This window comes from Sciurus vulgaris (genome assembly GCF_902686455.1).
Source record: "Sciurus vulgaris genome assembly, chromosome: 11".
Lineage (NCBI taxonomy): Eukaryota > Metazoa > Chordata > Mammalia > Rodentia > Sciuridae > Sciurus > Sciurus vulgaris.
This window is the reverse complement of record NC_136472.1, coordinates 24,004,396-24,025,990: the sequence shown is the minus strand read 5'-3', so window position 1 is coordinate 24,025,990 and position 21,595 is coordinate 24,004,396. Positions and strand designations below refer to the sequence as shown.

The 21,595-nt window shown below is 37.4% G+C and overlaps 2 protein-coding genes and 1 pseudogene across 3 annotated transcripts in view; all 3 read right to left on the bottom strand.

Annotated features, from left to right (window-relative positions):
• LOC306639796 (olfactory receptor 4A5-like) overlaps nt 1-21,595 on the bottom strand; it is a gene marked incomplete at both ends in the record, with an annotated part of 343,811 nt that overhangs the window by 58,394 nt on the left and 263,822 nt on the right. The gene's annotated exons all lie outside the window — the stretch shown is intronic.
• Nucleotides 14,359-15,920, bottom strand: LOC306638484 (partitioning defective 6 homolog gamma-like; annotated as a pseudogene). Its single transcript has 2 exons — nt 15,868-15,920; nt 14,359-15,446 (listed from the first exon to the last, which is right to left on the bottom strand). The product of its transcript is annotated as a partitioning defective 6 homolog gamma-like (transcript).
• LOC306639064 (olfactory receptor 4C15-like) lies at nt 16,466-17,395 on the bottom strand (the record flags this gene model as incomplete). The annotated part of the gene is made up of 1 exon (XM_079102503.1): nt 16,466-17,395. The coding sequence occupies one exon, from the start codon at nt 17,393-17,395 to the stop codon at nt 16,466-16,468; it is 930 nt and encodes a 309-aa protein (XP_078958629.1).

The window sequence follows — 21,595 nt, the reverse complement described above, 5'->3', positions numbered from 1 at the left end:
GACTCCCACAGGAAGGTTTTTCTATAAATGTATATTACCATATTCCTATACAAAGGAAATCCTAAAAAGTTTTTAATCAAAAGCAGTTTTTACTTATTAACTCATAACTTTGATTTTTTTACAGTGTTCAATGTCTACTTTTCATCAGATAATACCACCAATCTCTTCCACACTTTCCTTAGGCATATTTCACTTCCTTATTCCTCAAAGTGTAAATCAAAGGATTGAGCAAGGGAGTCAGGATGGTGTAAAATATGGCCACCATTTTTTCAGAGGGGAAGGCTGATGGAAGTCTTGCATAGGTGCATATGCATGGAACAAAGAAAAAAATCACCATAGTAATATGAGATCCACAGGTAGATAGAGGTTTCCTCCGCCCTTTAGCACTATGATTTCTCAGGGAGAACATGATGACACCACAGGAGAAAAGTAACATGGTGAATATTATAAAACAAGTAAACCCACTTTTGGCAACCAAAAAGTCCCAAAGATGTGCGTGTCAGTGCAAGCCAGCTCCAGTAATGAGTACATGTCACACATGAAATGATCAATGACATTAGGCCCACAGAAGGGCAGTTGGAAAGTGAAGAGCATCTGTATGATGGAATCCAAGAAGTCCTCTGTCCAGGACACCCCAATCAGAATGCCATAGAGCCTCTAGCTCATGATGGAAAAGTAGTGCAAGGGCTTGCAAATGGCCACATAATGGTCCTAGGCCATGGCCAAGAGGACAATTACCTCTGCCCCACCAAACACATGTTCAGCAAAAAGTTGAATAATGAATCCCTTATAAGATATGGTATTCTTCTCACATGGGGAGCCTGTGATAATCTTTGGTGTGATAGCAGAAAAGAAGCCATCTAGAAAGGACAGGAATGCCAAGGAAAAGTGCATGGGGGAGCCCAGCAGTGCAGGGCTACAAAGGATGGTCACTGAAATCAGCTTTTTGCCCCCAACAGTTGCAAGGTAGACAAACAAAAACCAACAAATACCATCATCTAAAATCTTGGATTATTGGAAAGCCCCAAGAGGAAATTCAGTTATGTTGCTCTGATTTTCCATGATTCCCAAGGAAAAGGTGAAGATAAAACAGTGATCATATAAAAATATAATTTGGAAAAAAATTACTTCACACTATTTGTAATATCAAAGTCACCAACTAGTTGGTGCATCATTATGGGAACTTCTTTTAAGTGTTTTTATTATCATTCAGTACATAATATTAGACATTTAATGAAGGTTGTTGTAGATTAGGCAAAATCGAGGTGCAGATAGATTACTGCACATGTAAGAAAGTCAGATTTTCAACATGGTAGAGAAGTTACATTTTATTTCAAAGCCCAGTTTTTACCATTGTGTGGTAGCTGCCTACACTGAACTTTTGAAAGACCTCTGAAACCACACTCAAGTTGCCAACCAAGAAAGACTATTATTTAGTAATCACACCTTCCATAGGCATGGGATGAGGCAGGGTGAGCAGCTTGCCATGCTTGACCAGAGGAAAGCCTCATCTACCATTAGAAGAAGAAATAAAAGGTAGTTGAGGTGGCTCCTGAAAATTATGACTTCTCCTCAAAACTTTCTTTAAATCTTTGCAAAGAATTGGTCATTTGAAAAATATAATTCATTCTTTATAGAACAGAAAGAAATATGAAAAAGTGTATACTTGTAGTGTACTTGATGCATAAATATATAGAAAGTTTGAGAATTTACTTGCAATTTATCATTTTAAAATGTGAACAAAGGTTAATAAAAAATAATTCCTGTTTTATGATGAATAAATGAACAATGCAGGGAAGGTAATTGCTCAAGATCCACAACCTGGTTGAGGATTTATGATCCTTATTTATTGGAGAGGAATTTGTCATTAAAGATGTTAATTTGAAGCAAACCACAGATAGTTGATTTGGAATTTTATCATTGCATATCTAGCTTCAAAATTCAATTTCTTTCAAGAAGATCAACAAAAGGGAGTAGGACTTTTCTTTTTCTACCATTCTCTATAGTTTAGTCCATCTTAAAGTTTAAAGCATATTATTCCTTTGCTCATGTTTGAATGAGGAGTCTTGATAAAGCAACCAGAGCACATGATGAAGAGTCAGGAGGCAACTGTCTGAGCAGCTATAGTTCTCCAAAACATATGGTTTCAAATTTATATGACTTTATTATAAGACAGAAATGTTCCTGAAAGCTTATATAGTCATCTCACAGAATTATAATGATGTTCACATTTGGGAATGTAAAAATATAAATTATGAAATATCCTTACATGAAAATCAGGTGGCCTCACCCACAGGAAGCTTTTCCATGAATTCTCCAGATAAATACTCCTAACTCTTGAAATTATTTGACCTGGTTGATACAGCTTCAAGAGATGATTTTATCTTCAGTTGTGCACATAACTGAAGTGTAAATGGTTTTTGTGTCTGTGAATATTTATATGTACATATATGTACATGTATGTATTTTGGTTGTTAAAATAGGGGAATAAAACAATCATTTGGTTTATTCCAGAAAGAAAAGTAAGCTGATTTTTATGTCTTATCCTTAGAGCCAACAGAAACAACTTGAAATATTAATAAAACTAACATATACATCGTGTGCCTTAGCATATGTCCTCTGCCAGCTTGAAGACAGCCATTGTCACTGTGCTTTCAGTTTATTCCTCACTAGTGTCTGCACCATGAGCTTTGTCTACCACTCACATGCTGTCACCAAGGAAACGAGTATAAGCAAACACTACAAAGTCACTGGGTCAGACAACAACCCTGGAAGTTCAATATGTAATTTAGCAGGGGTAGCTTAGCCAAGAACCAAAGCAGGAAAGACGAAGAATGAGGAAGAACATCTGCTCCAGACTCAGGCAGACCTGGCTTCCAATCTTTCTGAGGCTGAGATGAGGTTATTTATAGCTCTTAAGATTCTAAAAGCCTCAAGTTTATGCTCTGTGAATGATTTTAATAGGAAGGGCTATCTGCACTGTTCATGTGAGAGTCCAGTGAGGCCATCCACTGGAAACATCAGTGCAGTCAGGAGCACAGATGGTGGGCAGGGGTGAGAATGACCTGCCACAGCAGGACACAGAGCGGAATAACAACCTTTGCTTACTTTGACAGGCCTGGGTGCTTTTCCTCTTATTGATTTACAGATGTCAAGTATTCTGATGGTTGTTTGCAGTGAAGAAATGATACTTTTTACATTTACAACACTTTAAATGTCTTTAGAATTCCTTGAATGCATTACTGTGGCCCTCAGACCCACCTGGTTCCATTTCTGTTTCCTATACCAAGAAATCCAAGGTTGAAAGGAAGAAAGGTCCCTGTGTTAATCAAATAATTTAGGAACTCTTATAATTCATTGTCTTTATCTGGAGGTGTTCTAAGAGCAATACCATTTTTTGATTAAATATTCATAAAATACAAACCAAACCAACCAACACTTTCTTTTATCAAATAAGAAATTGCCAAACTGAGTGATAAAATAGTAACAACAAAGTGTATAGTATGCTCATGGTTTATGACCACAAGTTTTATGATTTTAAATTATTTAGAAAGTATTTGTCTTACATGTACTGTGCTCTTCTGTATAGACTCCTACTATGAGGAAAAAACAGTAAGTGGAAAATTATTTAAGTATAAATCTTGTGTTATTGCTATTATTATTACTGTTGTTGTTATTTTTATTATTATTTGATACCAGAGATTGAACCCAGGGTCATATAACCACTGGGCCACATCTCCACTCTTTTTTATTTTGAGACAGATTTCTGTAAGTTGCTTAAGGGCCTCACTAAGTTCCTGAGTCTGTCCTCAAACTAGTGATCCCACTGCCTCAGCCTCCTGAATGACTGAGATTGCAGGCATGCACCAATGTGTCTGGAAAAGTCTTCTAATATTTACAAGTATCTTTTAGTCTTGACAGATTTACCCACGGTAATATAAGAAAACAGTATTAAAGGAAATTAAGTGAGTAACATACTAGAACCTGCTATAACATCTTATTTCTGTTAATCTAAAATTATTCTGAATAGTTAAGCAAAAAGAAAATTTTGTTCATTTTTTATCCAAAAATTAGCAATCCCAGTTTCATGACCTAATATGACTAAACTTTCTGATCCATGAAAAAATAAATCAAAAAAAGGTATAAGTATTCAAGTCAGTAAAGTTTTAAGTGGTGTCTGCATAAACAAAGTGACAACCAGTCATAAGAATGAAATGCCTTTTTAAAATCATGCTTTAAGAAATGGCTCCTCCCATAGCCTCCCAGTGGGCTCTGGAGGCTGAGGCAGGAGGATATGGATTTCAAAGCCAACCTTCGCAAAAGCAAGGCAGTAAGGAACTCAGTGAGACCCTGTCTCTAAATAAAATATAAAATATGGCTGGGGATGTTGCTCAGTGGTTAAGTGCCCCAAGTTGAAGCCCTGGTACTGCCTGCTCCCTGCCAAAAAAAATGATTTCTACTCTAAAATTTCAACAAAATTGATTTATTCATATAATACTTCAGAAAAATATATTTTCAAATGATTCCAGAATCATAAGCATGCTCATATTGCTTATACTAAAATCCCAGGCATATAAATTTATTCTAATAATAAAAATAAATGGGGAAATTATTCATTGGAAATTATATAGTGTTAATATTGACAATAGAAACTAGCTAAAATATTCAGCAATTTAAATATTCATTTATATAACTGTTACAAATTATCATCACATGATATTATCAATAAAACATTAGTAACATGAGGACATGAAATATGAAGCATTTTATAAAAAATGAGAAATGAGAAGAAAAATCACTACCATTTATAAATTTTATAATTAAGCAGGTAACATATAACAATGATATACTTTTTATTTGAAAAATGTGTTTTGTTACTATTATGGGAATGTTTGGAAATAAATATTAAGATCAAAACCTACAACATCAATTTTCCTTAAAGTTCAGAAACAAAATGTGAGGTTTATGATTAATTTATTTGCAAAGGTGGAACTAACAGGCTGACAAAACCCAGCATGTTATATACAAATTTTAAACTTTCCATAAATGACCATACCATGGATCCAGCCCTCTCTAATCTCCATGTATTATTCAGTATCAATTTAGGTCTATATTCTGATGTAGGTAGCAGGTTACACCGTTCCATATTTTTCCTAAACACTCCTTGGTCTCTTCTTCCTTGATAGCTTACTCTTGAATATACTATTGCTATTTCTGAGATTGCTCAGGGGTCCCTCAAATAATGACTTGTGGGCACCAAGTCACCTCCTTGGACAGTGACCTTGGTAAGTTGGGTACCATATATTTGACTCAGATTATTCTTCACCAGTTAAAGATGTATTATTTCTTGTCCTGTATAATTAACCATGTCCAGTCTAATTAAGCATATTTCCTTTCCTAAGTGAATACATACATAAGTTATACATACTTTCAGATTGCTGGTCCTTTCCTCTCTCCTAAGTGTTGTTGTGCAGATTTCCATAGACGGCTCCACATTTATACTTAATGTGGGTGAAAAAAAAATTCCTTCTCTCTGCTGGTTTCCCTCTTAACAGATGCCTGAACCTCCTTCTTTTCTCTTGTCTTAGTGATTTAGCTAATTGCAAGGGTGATTCCAAGTTAGGAAGACTAGTTCTGAAGCAGTTCTGCACATCAGTCACTTAGATTTTCCTGAATAATTCTGCAGCAGAAGCCTAATGCAATCTGTGACATGAAGTACACTTAGTAAATTACACAGACAGTGAAATCAGAAGCTTCCATTCTGTGTTATGAGTTCCCTTTTCTTATCTTTGCTGTCCTTTGCTGTGCCATTTGTTAGTTTGTGATTGTGGTAATAGTGAATTTTATATTCTCTATCAGTATCTATGAATGGCACAGTACTACTTAAATTTTCTGTGGACCTACACTGGACTTTGATACAGATTCATAATATTCACCTTTTCATCTAAAGCATTAGGATGGGGTTTTATTAGAGGATAAATGAGAATGTATTTAGAAGGAACAAATAGGATGTTATTGCCAGTAATAGAAAAATATTCACTTAAATTCCTAAGTTACTCAGCTTTTACTCAGAGATACAAAACTGAGTATGAATTTATTTTCTTAGGAGTTCCTAAAGTAAAGGAAGGATGGGAGGAAATTAGGAGAAAGATTTAATTCTGTAACAACTGCTGTCTCTTGGGTACTTTCATCCATCAAGTGCTGTCTTCTTAGCTCCCCATGAATTGCTTCATCCACTGCCACATCCTTTCATCTGGTTGCAATCCCCTGTAATGACGAGGAATCTGAGGGCCAGAAATGTTATGTGGCTAACTCAAGTGTACACAGTTATTAAGCAAAAGGACAGTGCGTGGCATTAACCATGAGAATCTGACCACAACACCTGCACTTTGAAGCACTACATCACCACTGCAAATCCTCTCTGAAAATTTGAAAGTTTGAATTAGAAATCTCACCATTCATCATGTTCTTAGCCATTCTGGTAATGACCAAAGCATGATGCTCTTTTTTCCAACTCTATTCTTTATCTAACACAGGAACAGCAACTCTGGCAGTAGAGATGGAGAATGTTCCCACTGCTGCTCAACATGGTCTTAGGGAAAAAAAAAAAAAATGAAGTAAACATTTCTGCCTTGAATTCTGACTTGAATTTAAAGGAGTTTCCCTGAGATGCCATGAACCTTTGGAATTGTTTCTCAGTCTCTTTGGGTTTGGAATTTTTCCATTAGCCTGATAACACATTTTTTTAGATGTTTATGCATTCATTTAATTTTCAACATAGTAGTGACAGCTTATGTAAAATATTGTGTAATATATATCATGCTTTATATTCTTTGAATTTGATTCATTGTACACAAGTGGGGTGCAACTTTCATTTTTCTGTTTGTACAGGAAGTAGAGTCACACCATTTGTGTAATCATACAGCCTAGATGCCCTTCAACAGAAGAATGGATAAAGATACAGTGGTATACAGTACAGGGCTATACAGAGTACAGTGTACAAGAGGAAGGGATGTAGTATCTCTATGCAGTATTCAGGCAAAGCACTCATATTACTAAGCATAAGAGCTGAGTTCTATGATAAGAAATCCTTCATCAGTTCATGAGGAAAATGTGTACTATTTGTGGAGCAAGGTAGCAAGGAGTGCTTACTAGAGAAAAGCATTGAGGGGGAGTTTGTGGGGAGTGAGAGAAGAATGGAGGAACTTTGGATTATGTAGAAGGAAATGAGAGGGAGACGGGTATTAAAAATGGTGAAATGAGACAGAAATTAATACCCTATGTACATGTATGATTACACGAATGGTATGAATCTACATCATGTGCAACCATGGAAACAAAATGATGTACCCCATTTGTGTACAATGAATCAAACTGTAGTCCATAAAAAATTAAAAATTAATAAATAATTTTAAAAAGTATATAAAGCACATACAAATTGAATTTTTCTTTTTTTCTTGAAAGCAGATCTGGATAATCCATGACTTTAAAACTAAAACATGGTTTCTGGAGAGTAACAGAATTTTTTCTCTTTTAATCTGAAAGATGATAAAGCAGATCTGTGTGATGACAGAGAATACAGCATGGAGAATAATGCTTCAGGGAAAACTGAAAGGAGGTATGGGGTAGCGATTAACCCTTCCACGATTCAGCCAGTATTCCACTCTTTCCCATGCATTTTAGGTTTATGGATGATACGTTTTATAGTTAAATCATTTTGTCAATCTTTTTTTCTTTTGATATTTTTGTTAATGGACTATAATTACATATAATACTGGAGTTTATTCTGACATAATCCTAAATGCACATAATCTAACGTGCTCATTTTGAATCCCCATTACTGCCCCTTTCCCACTCCTCTTCCTTCCCCCTGGTTCCCTTCCTCTAACCTACTGGTCCTCCACTTATTTATTTATTTATTTATTATCTTTAAATTCCACCTTCAACATTAAATTTAAAATATAAAAAGTTATAAAAGTTTTCCAGAGACAAATATTTAATTTTTGATAAATTTCTTCTTAAGAATTCTATATGACTTAGTTTACAGCAAAATATAAGCAATAAACTATGTTCTGAGATTGAGCAGACTTAGTTCTCCATTTATTCACACATTTTTTTTTTAAATTCTTGAAACAGTGTCATATGTCGTGATTTATGGATGAAGATTTAGAGCAATGAGCAAACAGGTGGTATAAATCAGAGCACGTGAAGACTCTTCCTGCTGAGACGTCATGTCTCCATCACACCCAGGAATCATCTCTTCTTTTTCTCTGCAAAACCTCTTTATGTTGAAGTGAGGCCTCTGAAGTTCCTTTACTACCATTCCTAAACTCCGTCTTCCATCACACTCAAGACAACCCATCATTTATCAGGCTGTTCAAGATTAATGTCTTCCAGGGATTCTCTTAACATGTACTTTCTTGACACTGATCACAGACACAAATATAATGACCAGAATATGCAAGAATATATGAACAATAACTTATTCCTTGTTCATGTCAAATTGGACATCTAGAAGTTTTTAGTACAAGGATAGAACTACTCATTCTGACCATATTAGTCCTTGAACTCTTTAGACATTAATCACTGCCTGCCATAATGTGGTTTTTGACTGTGTTCACAGACCTGCAGCCACACACTGCAACCAGCAGGAAGAGAGATAATTTAAAACCTTGCAAACTTTAATTTAGATAATCAGGTTCCCAACTAGATGCTCAGACATGCAAACAAACTCCGATTGAGAAGTATGCTATCTCAGTGATTGGCTTATAGTCTGAAGCCACCCTGCTTCCTGCCAAACTACACCATACTGCCCACCAGGGAACTGACATTCTACCAGTCCCTTCATCTTCACCTCTGGAACATTAATCATTCTGAAAACTACCTTTAAGTGACAGTAGGATAGCTAAATAATTCAATATGTGTAAAGCATATGGAAGATGTGGCTGTGTACTATGCACAATTGGAACAATTACACTCATTATGATTATTAGCACTGGCTTCACAAGAGGTAAATTTTATTGTTCAAAAATGTTAATTTAAATTTTTCACTTACCAATAATATAGCTACAAAAGTATTTTAAAACATGAAGTTCCTTTGATGAGTGATATGTTATGTTGGTACCATAGATCTTCCATTTTTTTCAAAATGATAATAGTTACAAATGACAGCTCCAAATAGCTTTAGTAAATATAAAAAAGAAAATGAATTAAAAGTGCATGTCATCTAGAACATTGGCACGAGAAAAAAGGAAAAATAAAAAAGCTTTCTTGGACAGATAGATCAAGACGAAAACTCTAGTTAGTCAAACTCCAAGGTCATGGAAGGAAAACTTGGAAATAAGTTTTCTTCTTAGCTGTAGTACATTAAACCAAGGATATGATTTGATATCTTTTCATTAGTGAAGTATAAAATTTGGAGGCAGAGAAATGTGATAGAGTCTTCATCAAGTCATCTGAGAGCAAAAATCAGTCTGGGCTGGGGAGATAGCTCAGCTGGTAGAGTGCTTGCCTCGCAAGCACAAGGCCCTGAGTTCAATCCCCAGTATCACAAAAAAAAAAACAAAACAAAAACAACAACAACAACAAAAAAAAAAGTGACTAATTTAATCAAATGTTATCTTCCTTTAAGTCCTGATTTGCACACAATTGGACTTGGAGATTATCCATAGCCAAGAGCTTATCCTTTTCAGATACCAGAGGACCATGAAGACATCCATCTTTCTTTTTCCTGCACTTACTAATTCATTCAAAATACAAGCAGATTAATGGTGGTCACCATAAAATAAAGACTGGCATGCAGGGCATCCCAAACATGATCCTCAATGCCAATTTGTTTCTTATCAAAGACTCAAAAGAGCTTACTCTGACATATTCTTTGTGGTAAATATAAAAACTAAATATATTCCCACAGCTTTAAGAGAATTGGTGTATGTTACAAAACAGAAAATTTCTGCACAGTATTTGGTACTTGTACATTCTTTTAAAAATTTTTTCACACAAATTAATGACTGAAAAAAAAAAAAAAACTCTCCATTTGGGTAGAAACCCACATGATGTTATCATGAAAATCAATAGATCATAAAGACCAAATATTCAGACCAACATGTCATAAATTATAATGTGATAGTTTCCAATTCTAGAATCCTTTAAGTAGATCCTCACAGGGCTTTATTGAGATGCTTATTTTATTTCTCTAAACAACAAAAAAATTCAGGTATTGTCTATTCTCCTCACTTTTTCCAATCTCTACTAATTTTTTCTTCATTTCTATCATTTGAAAAAGAAAAGTAAGTTGAGCATGTTTTGCATGCCTATAATCCAAAGGAGGCTAAGGGTGTAGGATCACAAGTTAAAAGCCAGTCTCAAGAATTTAGCGAGGCCCTAAGAAACATAGAAATGCCCTGTCTCAAAATAAGGAAGGAAGGAAGAAAAGGCTGGAGAAAAGGCTCACTGGATAAGCACCCCTGGGGTCAATCCCTCATACCAAAACTATATAAATGTGTGTGTGAGTGTATATTTTAAAAAGCATTTGAAAATATAATGATTCCTAAACATAAACAATTACTACAATTCTCAGATGCTCTGGTTGAGATGCTCACCATGACTTTCAAAGCTCCCTATACCATCTGCCTTTACTTATTCTCTTAGGGTTTGAGCTCATTCATATTCCAGGCTAACTACTGCAGTCCCTCCTCAACACATTCCCTGATTGCTCCGTGTCTCACATCATCAACACTTCCTCTGCTCTCACCTCCACTCTCCATTTCTACTGTGGACAAAGCACCAGGTTAACTACCAGGTCCTCAGAAAAGCTGTTCCAGATTGCACCAGGCAAGTAACTTACTTGCTAAGGTTGTCAACTATTAAAATATGTGCATATTTCTTGAATCCTATAATCTCTAAGTCATTATTCTCTCTTTTTGCTTCAACATTAGTTATATAAAATATTTTATGATATATTAAAGCCACTGTGCACAGCTCATGATAAACTAAGTGATAGAATTTTATAGGAAGCAATCAGAGATCCAGGATGAAAACCTGAGTTTTCAAACTCATGAAATGACTTTCAGATACATCTCCCCATATGCCACACAAAACCAGCTCTCCAACCATCCAGGTGGAGCCCATATAAATCAAAGAAACCATAGACAGATAAGAGAGGAATCCACTTTTTGCATGTTTAGAACACTAATGGATGTAATCTCCAGGAAGACTCAGAGAATTTCAGTTTATATGCATATTTGAAAAATGATAGTGAGAAAATATTTAAGTGATTAGAGAATAAGGCGAGGGTTAAGAGTCAAAGGGATAATAGTGACATTTTTACTAAGAGTCAGAGAAGAAAGTTAATTTGGGAGAGATTAATACCCACAGTGCAAGAGTGAGCAATGATCCATGGTAGCCACAGTGCATAAAACCATTGCAAGACATTAAACAAAGTCAAGAACATGTCTGACTTATGATTTCACAAAGTGTCATTTCTGAATAATTTTTAAAATTAGAATCTTGCTCTAAAATGTGTTGTCTTCTTTCAGATATTCAAAGATATTTTTCTAAATTCACACTTTATACATGTTCATAATGTGTTTCTGAAAACTCTTTGAATAACTGCAAGATCAGAGGAGGTTAAATTATAATTAGCATAACATAAATGGCCTAAAAGTTGAAAACATTGGAATGAATTTCACCATTCCTAAAGTAATCAACATAGAAAACAAAATGGAAAGCCAAAGCAACCATTGTTTTGGGGAGAATTTTAAATTACTGTTGTTCAACAAACAAGTGGCACTGAAAAAGTTTGGGTAGATGTCTTTTAGTTTTTTTTTTACCCCTGCTGAATATTAGTAGATATTCTCCTTGTCTAGAACTTCAGATTCCACAATGAAATGTTGGGCATTAAAATAATAAAAATATGTTTGAATTTGAGCATATGCTGCAGCAGACAGAACAGGCATTGGTCACTGCAATCCGGCCAGAGCAGTGTTTTACTTTATAGCTACATTTCAAATCTTGGCTTCACAGTTATCTAAAGCAATGGAGCCAGTCTGGCAGATCCATATTTCTTCAGCTAGTACTTAGGGATAAATGAAGTAAAATACGAGGACTTTGAAGGGAAGGGGCATGAAGAAGGTCCACCTGCTTTGAGGTCAGGCAGATATGAAGAAAGGGAAAGGTCGAGGAGAAGCACACTTGCATGTCTGAGCCTCGCCACACTCTTGGTCTGCTGCAGGACACCCACATTATCCAGGTGAGGTTTTAGACTAACCATGTAATATTTGAAGTACTTTTTCAGGGATGATCAATGAAATTACAAGTGTCATTTGCATGTCCATTATGAGAAAGACTGCTAACATACTCTTGCACTTTGGGAGTGGAATGAAAAATTAAGGAGAGGAAGAAAGAGAGAGAGAGAGAGAGAGAGAGAGAGAGAGAGAGAGAGAGAGAGAGAGAGGATTTACTTTATTTGCCCAAAACTCTACTGGCATATCATCTGTTGTCATCTGTGTTTTTTGCTAGGGAAAAAATTAAATACGTAACTCACTAAATTTACTCCCCATTGACAACAACCTGAGAGTACCAAAACATGGTAATGACACCAAATATGTTTATAAATTGGAATAATTTTTTTAACTCAAAGGCAAAAAAAAAAAATTTCCAATATATAAAACCAAAATAACTTTAATATATAATAACATAGTTTTGTTGCTTTTCTTTATTTAAAGAAGGAAATTGCAGAAGTATAGACCCGGGTAGAAAAATACACTTGCACAGCTCTTCCAAGCAGCCGGCGATGCCTGCAGCTACCAGTCACAGGCACAAAGCTGAGTAAGGCTTGTTCTTTTCAAAACACGAATTCACATTTGTGTAACAACTTAACACCTGGTTAAGAAATACAGCTTCCCTTCTTGGTAGTGGACACAGTTATTCCGCTAACACTACTACCAGCACAGACCATGGGAAAACACACGTCCTGGTGATATTCCTGGGCATTCCCTCACTGGGCAGCACCTCCCCTGCTTGAGCTCTGAGTGTCTTGGGGCCTGAACCCTGCCCAGGGGTGCCTCTCTCTGTCCTGTAATCAGGAGGTGTACTGTGACCCCTTGCACAAAACGAGAAACAGATACAGGCAGGAAGCTACTCAGCAAAAGCTACTCTGCCTAAAAAATAACTTCCAAAAGGAAAATCAGTTCCTTTACACTTAATGAATTTGGGACAAAGGCAACTGCGCTGCATTAAATATCTCTGATCTTCAGGGATCAAGACGGTCCTGCCACTGGCCAGCAGGTGGTGCTGGAGCACACATGCTCATGCCTAGAAAACCTGGAAAATACTCTTGTTTGCATGAGGCTTATTTGGCCAACGTTTGTTCTCATGGCATAAATGTAATATTTTCTCCCTGACACTGGATTCATGCAGAAAACACACTTCAAATAAAATATAATTGAATCAAACATGAATCACCCTCTAAAAGTTTAAAGGGAAGTGACAATTTAATATTTGTCAAAACCATAATGTTCATGTGACGACTTGCTGGTGGTCAAAAGCAAGAGAACCCCTGCCGCTGACCACCACGGTAGGAATGGAGGTCAGCAGGTGTTCGGGGAGAGCTGGCTGCTGCGGGGGCAGATAACCCCAGCCCTGCTGCCTGGGGCTTGCTGTCCACCACCTCTGCAGGAAACACCCCAAAACCACCCCAGGATAAGATGGGCGCAGGCGACTTTCAGTCGCACCTGGATGTCCCGGCATCACCCTCAGCCCACCTGCTTTCTTAAACGGCAGTGGCAACCCACAGCTGCACGGTTCTCACGTGCCCATGGGCTTCTGGACTGGCTCCAACGCTCCAACGCTGCAGCTGGGCCAGAGCAGGCGTGCGGTCTCGGTCCTCTTATCGCGGTCTTGTGCAAGTCAGGGGAAACCTCGCACAGCATAAAGGGGTGTCTTTGCCCGTGAGCTGAGTTAGAAATGTGAATTTCACTATGTAAAAAAAGTTATCTTAAAAGCCTAATTTTAAAAATGAAGTTTTTTAAAGTTTAAAAACTAAGTATTTCTGCACTCAGTTCTTTCACTTTCAGAAGCCCTGGAACCTGCATGGGGCCTGGCCTGAGGTGTGCACATGTCTGTTAAGTTCTGGGCAAAATTCTATAGAAATAGTGCAGAGTTGACACAGAGAAGAGGCTGTGCCAGTGACCAACAAGGAAGGGACCACATCACACCGACAGTCCTACTTCTGGGTGGTATACATCCTCAGCATGTTTCTTGCTGGGGGTTTTCCGTCTGAAATCACAGTGCTTTCCTGGGACACTGGCTCCCACGCCCTCCACACGGGGCAGGCAGCACTTGTCGTGCGGCCTGGGTCTAGAGCATAATGGCCCGCCTGTGTTCTTCCACTCCGCCCTGTGGCAGGACCAGGCAGTGGCAGGGGTCTTCCTTCAGGGAGCAGAAAAGTCTGGGCATGTACCATTGCTCTCCCGCTCGGCCCCGTGCAGAGCCAGGTCCTGCGGCAGCCTGTGTGAGGCTGCTAGCGGGGGAGAGGCTGCCTGAAGGTGTGCCCTGAGTCTTGGGGACATTCTGAGGCTCCAAAGTGCCCTTGATGACAACGTCGGCCTCCTCGTTGCTCTCCATCTCATCAGGGTGGAAGTTCTGCATGACGTGGTCAGCCGGTGGCAGACTTGACAGTGATGATGAGGTTGTGGCTGTCTGCCATCATCATGTCGGTGACCTGGTCCAGTGTCTTCCCCGCCACCTCCATCCCGTTCACCTCCAGGACTTCGTCATTCGCTGCCAGCAGCCCCGTGCTCTCTGCAAGTACCCAGGACCATACAGGAAATGAAGATGCCTAGAACCTTCTCGAGCCCGTGGGGGATGACACGCACGCTGGTGCCTCTCAGATGTAGAAACCCAGAGGCTTCTCGCAGCCGTGCCTGCAGAGCCTCACTCGGAGGTGCGTCTCGGGGAAGATGTACACGTCGATGATGGAGGACACAGGGCGGAAGTCGTGGGGCAGGCCAAAGTTCAGGTGGGCATGCGGGCTCAGGCCCTCGTCCCTCAGTGTCACCTGCAGCTTCTTCTTCCAGGACAGGGTGCCAGCCTCGAAGCTGTAGTGGTCTGCCTCTTTTCATTTCTGGATGAAGACCCTGAACAGGGGGTTGGCGCTGGAGACCGACTTGCAGAAGTTGTCATCATTGTTGATGGGAAGCAGGTCCCCAAGCACGTCTGCGTAGCCAATAGTCACCTCGGTGTTGGAGATGTGGTGGGTGTGCTCGACCAGCTGGTAGAAATCTTCAAACTTCCCGGGCTTGTGGAGGTTCAAGGAAAACCTTCAGAATTCTGCCCCAAACTTGCTCTTGACTTCCACCGCGCTGCAGTCCTAGAAGCGCAGGGTCTGAGACTTGTGAAAACTCCCGTTCCTGGTTTCGGCCCTGGTCAGCTTCACTTTGCCCTCGCTGCTCAGGGGTCACAGAAAGACTCTTGGGAATGTCGCCCCCACCATCGGCCCGGGCTCCGGCCTCAGCCCGCGCTCACTAGAGCGATGGATTGCCTGGTGTGCCACAGGCCAGAGCTGGCCTGGCCGCGCCTCTGGAATGATCTCTTTATTGATAATTGCGCAAATGAATCATTTGCACTTAGGTACATGAACTCAGAAATGAAAATCAACAAGTAAACTGAAGTTAAACCTCTTTTGAAAATCTGCTTTTACATCTGGTTCTTCTGGGTTCTAGTCCCTCTGGCGGGGGTGGGGGAAAGTGTGCTCACTACACCTGCAGCTTTAACCAGTGTAGCTACTAATGAGGTGTGTCAGAGTTACCTTGATTGTAATGCAATAAAAGACCTTCAATGCTGACTCCCTTGTGGAATAGCTAAAACTTCTCTACAATAGCTGATTGGTAGGAGGTGGTCACCTGACCCAAGGGGACCATGCCCGTAGGCAAAATAGACCAATCAGATTTTATCTCTCAAATTCAAGAAGTGATTCTACTGTAGCAGGTGATACTGGACCCACATTTAAGATGAAGTGAAATGATGCAGGTGCCTTGGAATCTCTTCTCTTTGATATTCTTAAGTCCTGATGTTTTACACCAGAATCCCTGATGTCAGTATCAGAGGAAATGTTCTTTTCACTTGAAAGATTCTAATTACTTATATTTTCTTCCGCAAGACTTTTCTAGTCTTCAAAGTATGTGATTCGAAGTCAATCTTAGAAGTTAAAACCCTTCCAATATTTAATAAATTTAAGAAAGTATAAAATGGAACTATCTTTACTTTTGATGTGACAGGATTAAGTAAGCAACTCTGGGCCAAACCGTGATGTCAAATTGAAGAATATATTAATTTTTACTCCCCCACTCACTATAATGTCTTATTAGAATTATGTAATCTCCTTCCATATAAAGAATATACCAAAAAGTGTCAAATTAATTACTTCTTTACACTCTCTATTTTTTTGTACTGTGATATATAACTTTTAATCAGAAGTCACCAAAAGTCTCTTCAACCATTTCTTCATGGCATTTTTCACTTCCTTATTCCTCAGAGTATAAACCAAAGGATTGAGCAAGGGAGTCAAGACAGTGTAAAACATTTCTACTTCTTTATCAAAAGAGAAGGCAGATGGTGGCCTTGCATATATAAATATGCATGGTACAAAGAACAAAACCACAACAGTAATGTGAGACCCACAGGTGGACAGAGCTTTCCTCCTCCCTTCAGCACTGTGTGTCCTCAGGGAGAACAATATGACAGCATAAGAGACAAGCAACAGGGAGAAATTGATGATGCAGATTAATCCACTGTTGGCAATCACCAGAAGGCCTAGGATGTGAGTGTCAGTGCAGGCCAGTTTCAGTAATGGGTACAAATTACACATGAAATGATCAATGACATTAGGCCCACAGAAGGGCAGGTGGAAAGTGAAGAGAATCTGGATGATGGAATGTAAGAAGCCCCCTGTCCAGGCCACCCCCACCAGAACACCACAGAGCCTCCAGTTCATGATGGAAGAGTAGTGCAAGGGCTTGCAAATGGCCACATAGCGGTCAAAGGCCATGGCCGTGAGGATAATCATCTCTGCTCCACCAAACAAGTGTTCAGCAAAAAGTTGAATCATGCATCCTTCAAATGTAATGGTCTTTCTCTCATGAATGGAGTCTACAACCATCTTTGGTGTGATAGCAGAGGAGTAGCACACATCCACAAAGGATAGGACTGCCAAGAAGAAGTACATGGGGGAGCCCAGCAGGGCAGGGCTGCAGAGGATGGTCACTACAATCAGCATGTTGCCCACAACAGTTGCAATGTAGACCATCAGAAACACAATGAATACTATCTTCTGCATAGTAGGATTCTGTGAAAGCCCCATGAAGACAAATTCTGTTATGAAACTTTGATTTTTCATGATCTTATGAAATGATCAACGTCAAACTGGTGATGTAGCTCTGCAAGTAGAATTAAAAAATTGCATGAAAATAGTTTCAGTAGTAAGACTCACATCACCAAGTTGTTATATGCTTATGATTTATGAGATTTTTGTTTCTTTATTTTTTGTTTCTTTTTTATCTGTAATTGAACTTTGTAGTGTATAAACACTAAGATACATCCCCATCCTTTTATTATTTTTTATTTTGAGACTGAGTCTCACTAAGTTGCTTAAGGTCTTGCTAAGTTACTGAGGCCAGTTTTGAACTTGTGATCCACCTGCCTCAACCTTCTGAGCCTCTAGGATGACAGGAGACATCTTCAGAGAATGAATGAAAGTGTCCTCATCTGTAGGTATAACTGAAATGTATCAATGAAATAGCATATTTGAGTATCCATATAAACTTTTCTATATTTATATGTATACATGTTTATTTTAAAAAGATGAATTAAAGTATAAGGGGATTTTTATGAGAATTAAACTCAACTATTTTTATAATTCCCATTTAGAGTAAGCAGAAACAAAAATTTTTACAATGTATTTATGTAAATTAATATTTATTTGTTTTCTTTAAAATCATCATTTTAATTGTGTTCTCAGGTCATTCCTGACCAATGTATATACTTCCAACTTTACAGCCACATAAAAGAAAACAATATAAAACAAACTCTGAATGTTCTTGGATGCATTGGAAACCACATGTTACAGAATTAAGAACAGTAGTACGTCATCCAGCAGTGTTCATCTTGCCCTAGGACCAAAGCAGGAAGGTCAAAGAAAGGAAATGAGTGAGAACATCTGTGCCAGATTGTGTAAACTGGGTTCAAATCCAGATCCTTCTGTTTGTTCTGTGGCATGGATCATGTTACTTAAAATTCTCTAAAGTTCTGGTTATACTTCTACTTAGGATTTAATGTCTATAAATAGGCTTCTTGTGCAAGTTAGATAAAGTCATAAACATAATAACACAGGTGTTTATTAGCAGGAAGAAATAACATTTTGAAATGCACTGCATTTTGAATGTCCCTAGTAACCCCTGATTATGTTATTGTGGACTCAGATCCACCTGTGTCCATGCCTCCTTCAGATGCCTCATTGTGAAAGAAAATCAAATGGAGTGGGAAGGTGAAGAGAGGATCCTAAATTAATCTAATAATTACAGACATCTTATCTCTCCACTTCTGTTTTCTGGATGGTCTAAGAGCAATACCACTACATAACTAAAATGTTGCTGAATGTAAATGAAACAATCCCTTTATTCCCAAATTAAAGTAGTTCTTGAAATTAGTGTTAAATATCTGACGTGGAGAATATGCTGTGTCTCATGGTTCATGATCACAAGGTTTAAGAATTTTAAATCACTAAATGCTAATTATCTTAATCAGTTGTTGTCTTGCATTGAATCCTGAGATAGCTAAAGGACAATAGTGGCAAAATTATTGAAATATGAGTAAAATATTTACATTTACTTATAAAAATGTACCTATGTTCATTTCATACATTGACAAATATACCCATAATAATGTAAACCAATAGTATTAAAGCTTATTGACAATTCTACAGGAATTTTACAGAAACTTTATGAAACTTTTTGGTTAATCTAAAATTATTCCAAAATAAAAGTTAATAGAAAGCAAAACAGTGATAGATTTCTGCTGTCAAATATCTACAATTCCAGCCTCTGTCTAACAGCAATGGGCCACTAAACAAAGCCCTGTGCCTCAAGCTGCCTGAGCACAGTGCTGGAAACAGAGGAATTATGAACATGGGGTTCTCAGTGGAAGTCAGAAGGAATATAAGAAATACTGATGTCACCATTTTTCAGCAGCGCAAACATACACAAAGTGGAGTAAAGACTGAATGAATCACAAGGTTATCCATTGTAATACAAATTCTTTTTAAGTGTAATCCTTTTGAAAACAAATTGACAAATACTTTCAGTATCATGATTCTGTTTGTATTCTTTCTACTAATTATCCAAACCCTGAGAGTACATAATGAAAATGAAATAACATGGGGAACTTTTAGAATGGACAGTGTAAAGTATCATAAGAAACAAAAACACACAGCTAAGATAGTCAATGAAAAAGATGTCTGTTTAAATCAGACCACTGCATTATCATTTGATGTAATGAATAAAATTATAACTAATGATTTAAGAAAATAAGAGGTAAAACAATTTGCAAAATATTAACAAAAAACAAAAACATTTTAATAACTCTCCCCCATTTATATTGATACTTTAAATAGAGTTTCATCATCTGGAAAATAAAATATTACAATGGTATAGTCTTTAAATTTGCAATAAATATTTGGTTACTATGATGAGAATATTTAGAATAGAATAATTAACAAACACCACACAAGACTCTCCATTACCAGAACAGTTCAGAAAGAGGATGTGAGGTTTGAGGAAAATTAATTTACAAAGATGGAAGCTACACACTACCATAATAAGGAATCTTTAATTAAAATTGTGGCTTCTTGTAAGCTTTCCACTAATGGCCCTACCATAGACCCACCCCACCCTACCCTTGATGCATTTACTGGTATGAGTTTTAAATTCACATTTGCCTACCAATAGAAGTTTAATGAGTCTTTATTTGTCCTAGAACATTCTGTGATCTTTTCTTTCACAATAGTCATATCCTTCAATATGTTCTAGCTGCACCTGAAATTGCTGAGGGCCCCTACTGACAATGAACTGCATGAACTGTGGGGGCTGCATATCTCCTGGGGTAGTGACCATGAGAAGTTTGCTTCCTTTTGCACAACTATGCACACTGTGTACTGTTTTCTTCCTGTTAATTTTTTTATTATTTATTTATTTTAATTAAAAATCGTAAATTTACATAGGGTGATATTGTTTGATTCATTCTGTTATTTTTTTTCCCTTCCCCCTCACCCCTCCCACCCCTCTTTTCCCTCTATACCGTCCTTCCTTCCTCTGTTCTTATTCCTGTTAATTTTATTAGCAAAACTATTTTTAGCATGATTCAGGAAGAAATAAAATTTCTTCATTAACTTTCAAAAATGTGTATATATATATATATGACATATATATATGACATATATATATGACATTCAAACCTAAAAGAGAGACTTATAGTAAGGTTGTCATTAAAGTACTATTAAGTAATTTTATATCAAGTAATAAATTTCATATGCATTTACATGTACATACATGGGCATATCAGTCTTATTTGCATACATTGTTATAAATATTGTTATTGCTAATTGAAAGAGTAAAGTCCTATTTAAAATTAGCCTCCCTGCTATTTCTTTAATTAAACCACAACTTTTTTTTTTTGGTTCCTTTAAGTTATACGCAACCATTTGATACATTTTGAGATAAATATAAAAGCATGTGGAGTGAAATTTACTGTTGATTCAGTCCCAAGTACTCCCCCTTTCCTTCACCTCCTCCTTCCCCAATTCCTTTTCGCTATTCTACTGATCTTTCTGGTTTTTACTTGGAGATAGTTTTAACCATATTTTTGATCCAGGTTATTATTCAGCAACAAAAGACAAGTTCCCTAAGATTAAAGATCCTTTTTTTTGCCCCTCAATGTTGCTTTAATGTTTTTCTAAATGTTGAAACTTATATGTGCATAACATTTCAGACATTTTCAGATATATGTATATCTATGATGTGGGTATGTGTGTGTGTATGATATGCTTCTGAAATTTGAGTAGAAAATTATTCATTTCCACTGGTGTGTTTCCAGATGAATGCCTGAGACTTCTTTTCTGTTGTGTCAATGCTTTAACTCATTTTAAGGTAGAGACAAAGACACAACTGTAAACAATAAAGCAGTTCAGAGCTTAGTCACTTAGATTTTTCTGAACAATTCTAAAGCAACACCCTAATGCTATTTATGACAGCAAATGCCCATAGGGACAATTCATCTGAGAGGGTTGGATTCTAAAGACTCTTTTCTGTAGTTTAGTAACTCTTTTTTAGCTTTAATGTTCTTCCCTGTGCTTTTTAGTGGTGTGTTGTTGTGGAAATATTGTATATTACATTCTTTATCAATGAATCTGTGACTGATCCTCTAAGACTTTTGTTTACCATATTAAAATGTCAGTATTTGTACAGCATCCAAAACACCACTTTTTATTCTAAACCATCACAATGGTGCAAACAAATGACCTGTTGTCACTATATGTGGAAGCTAA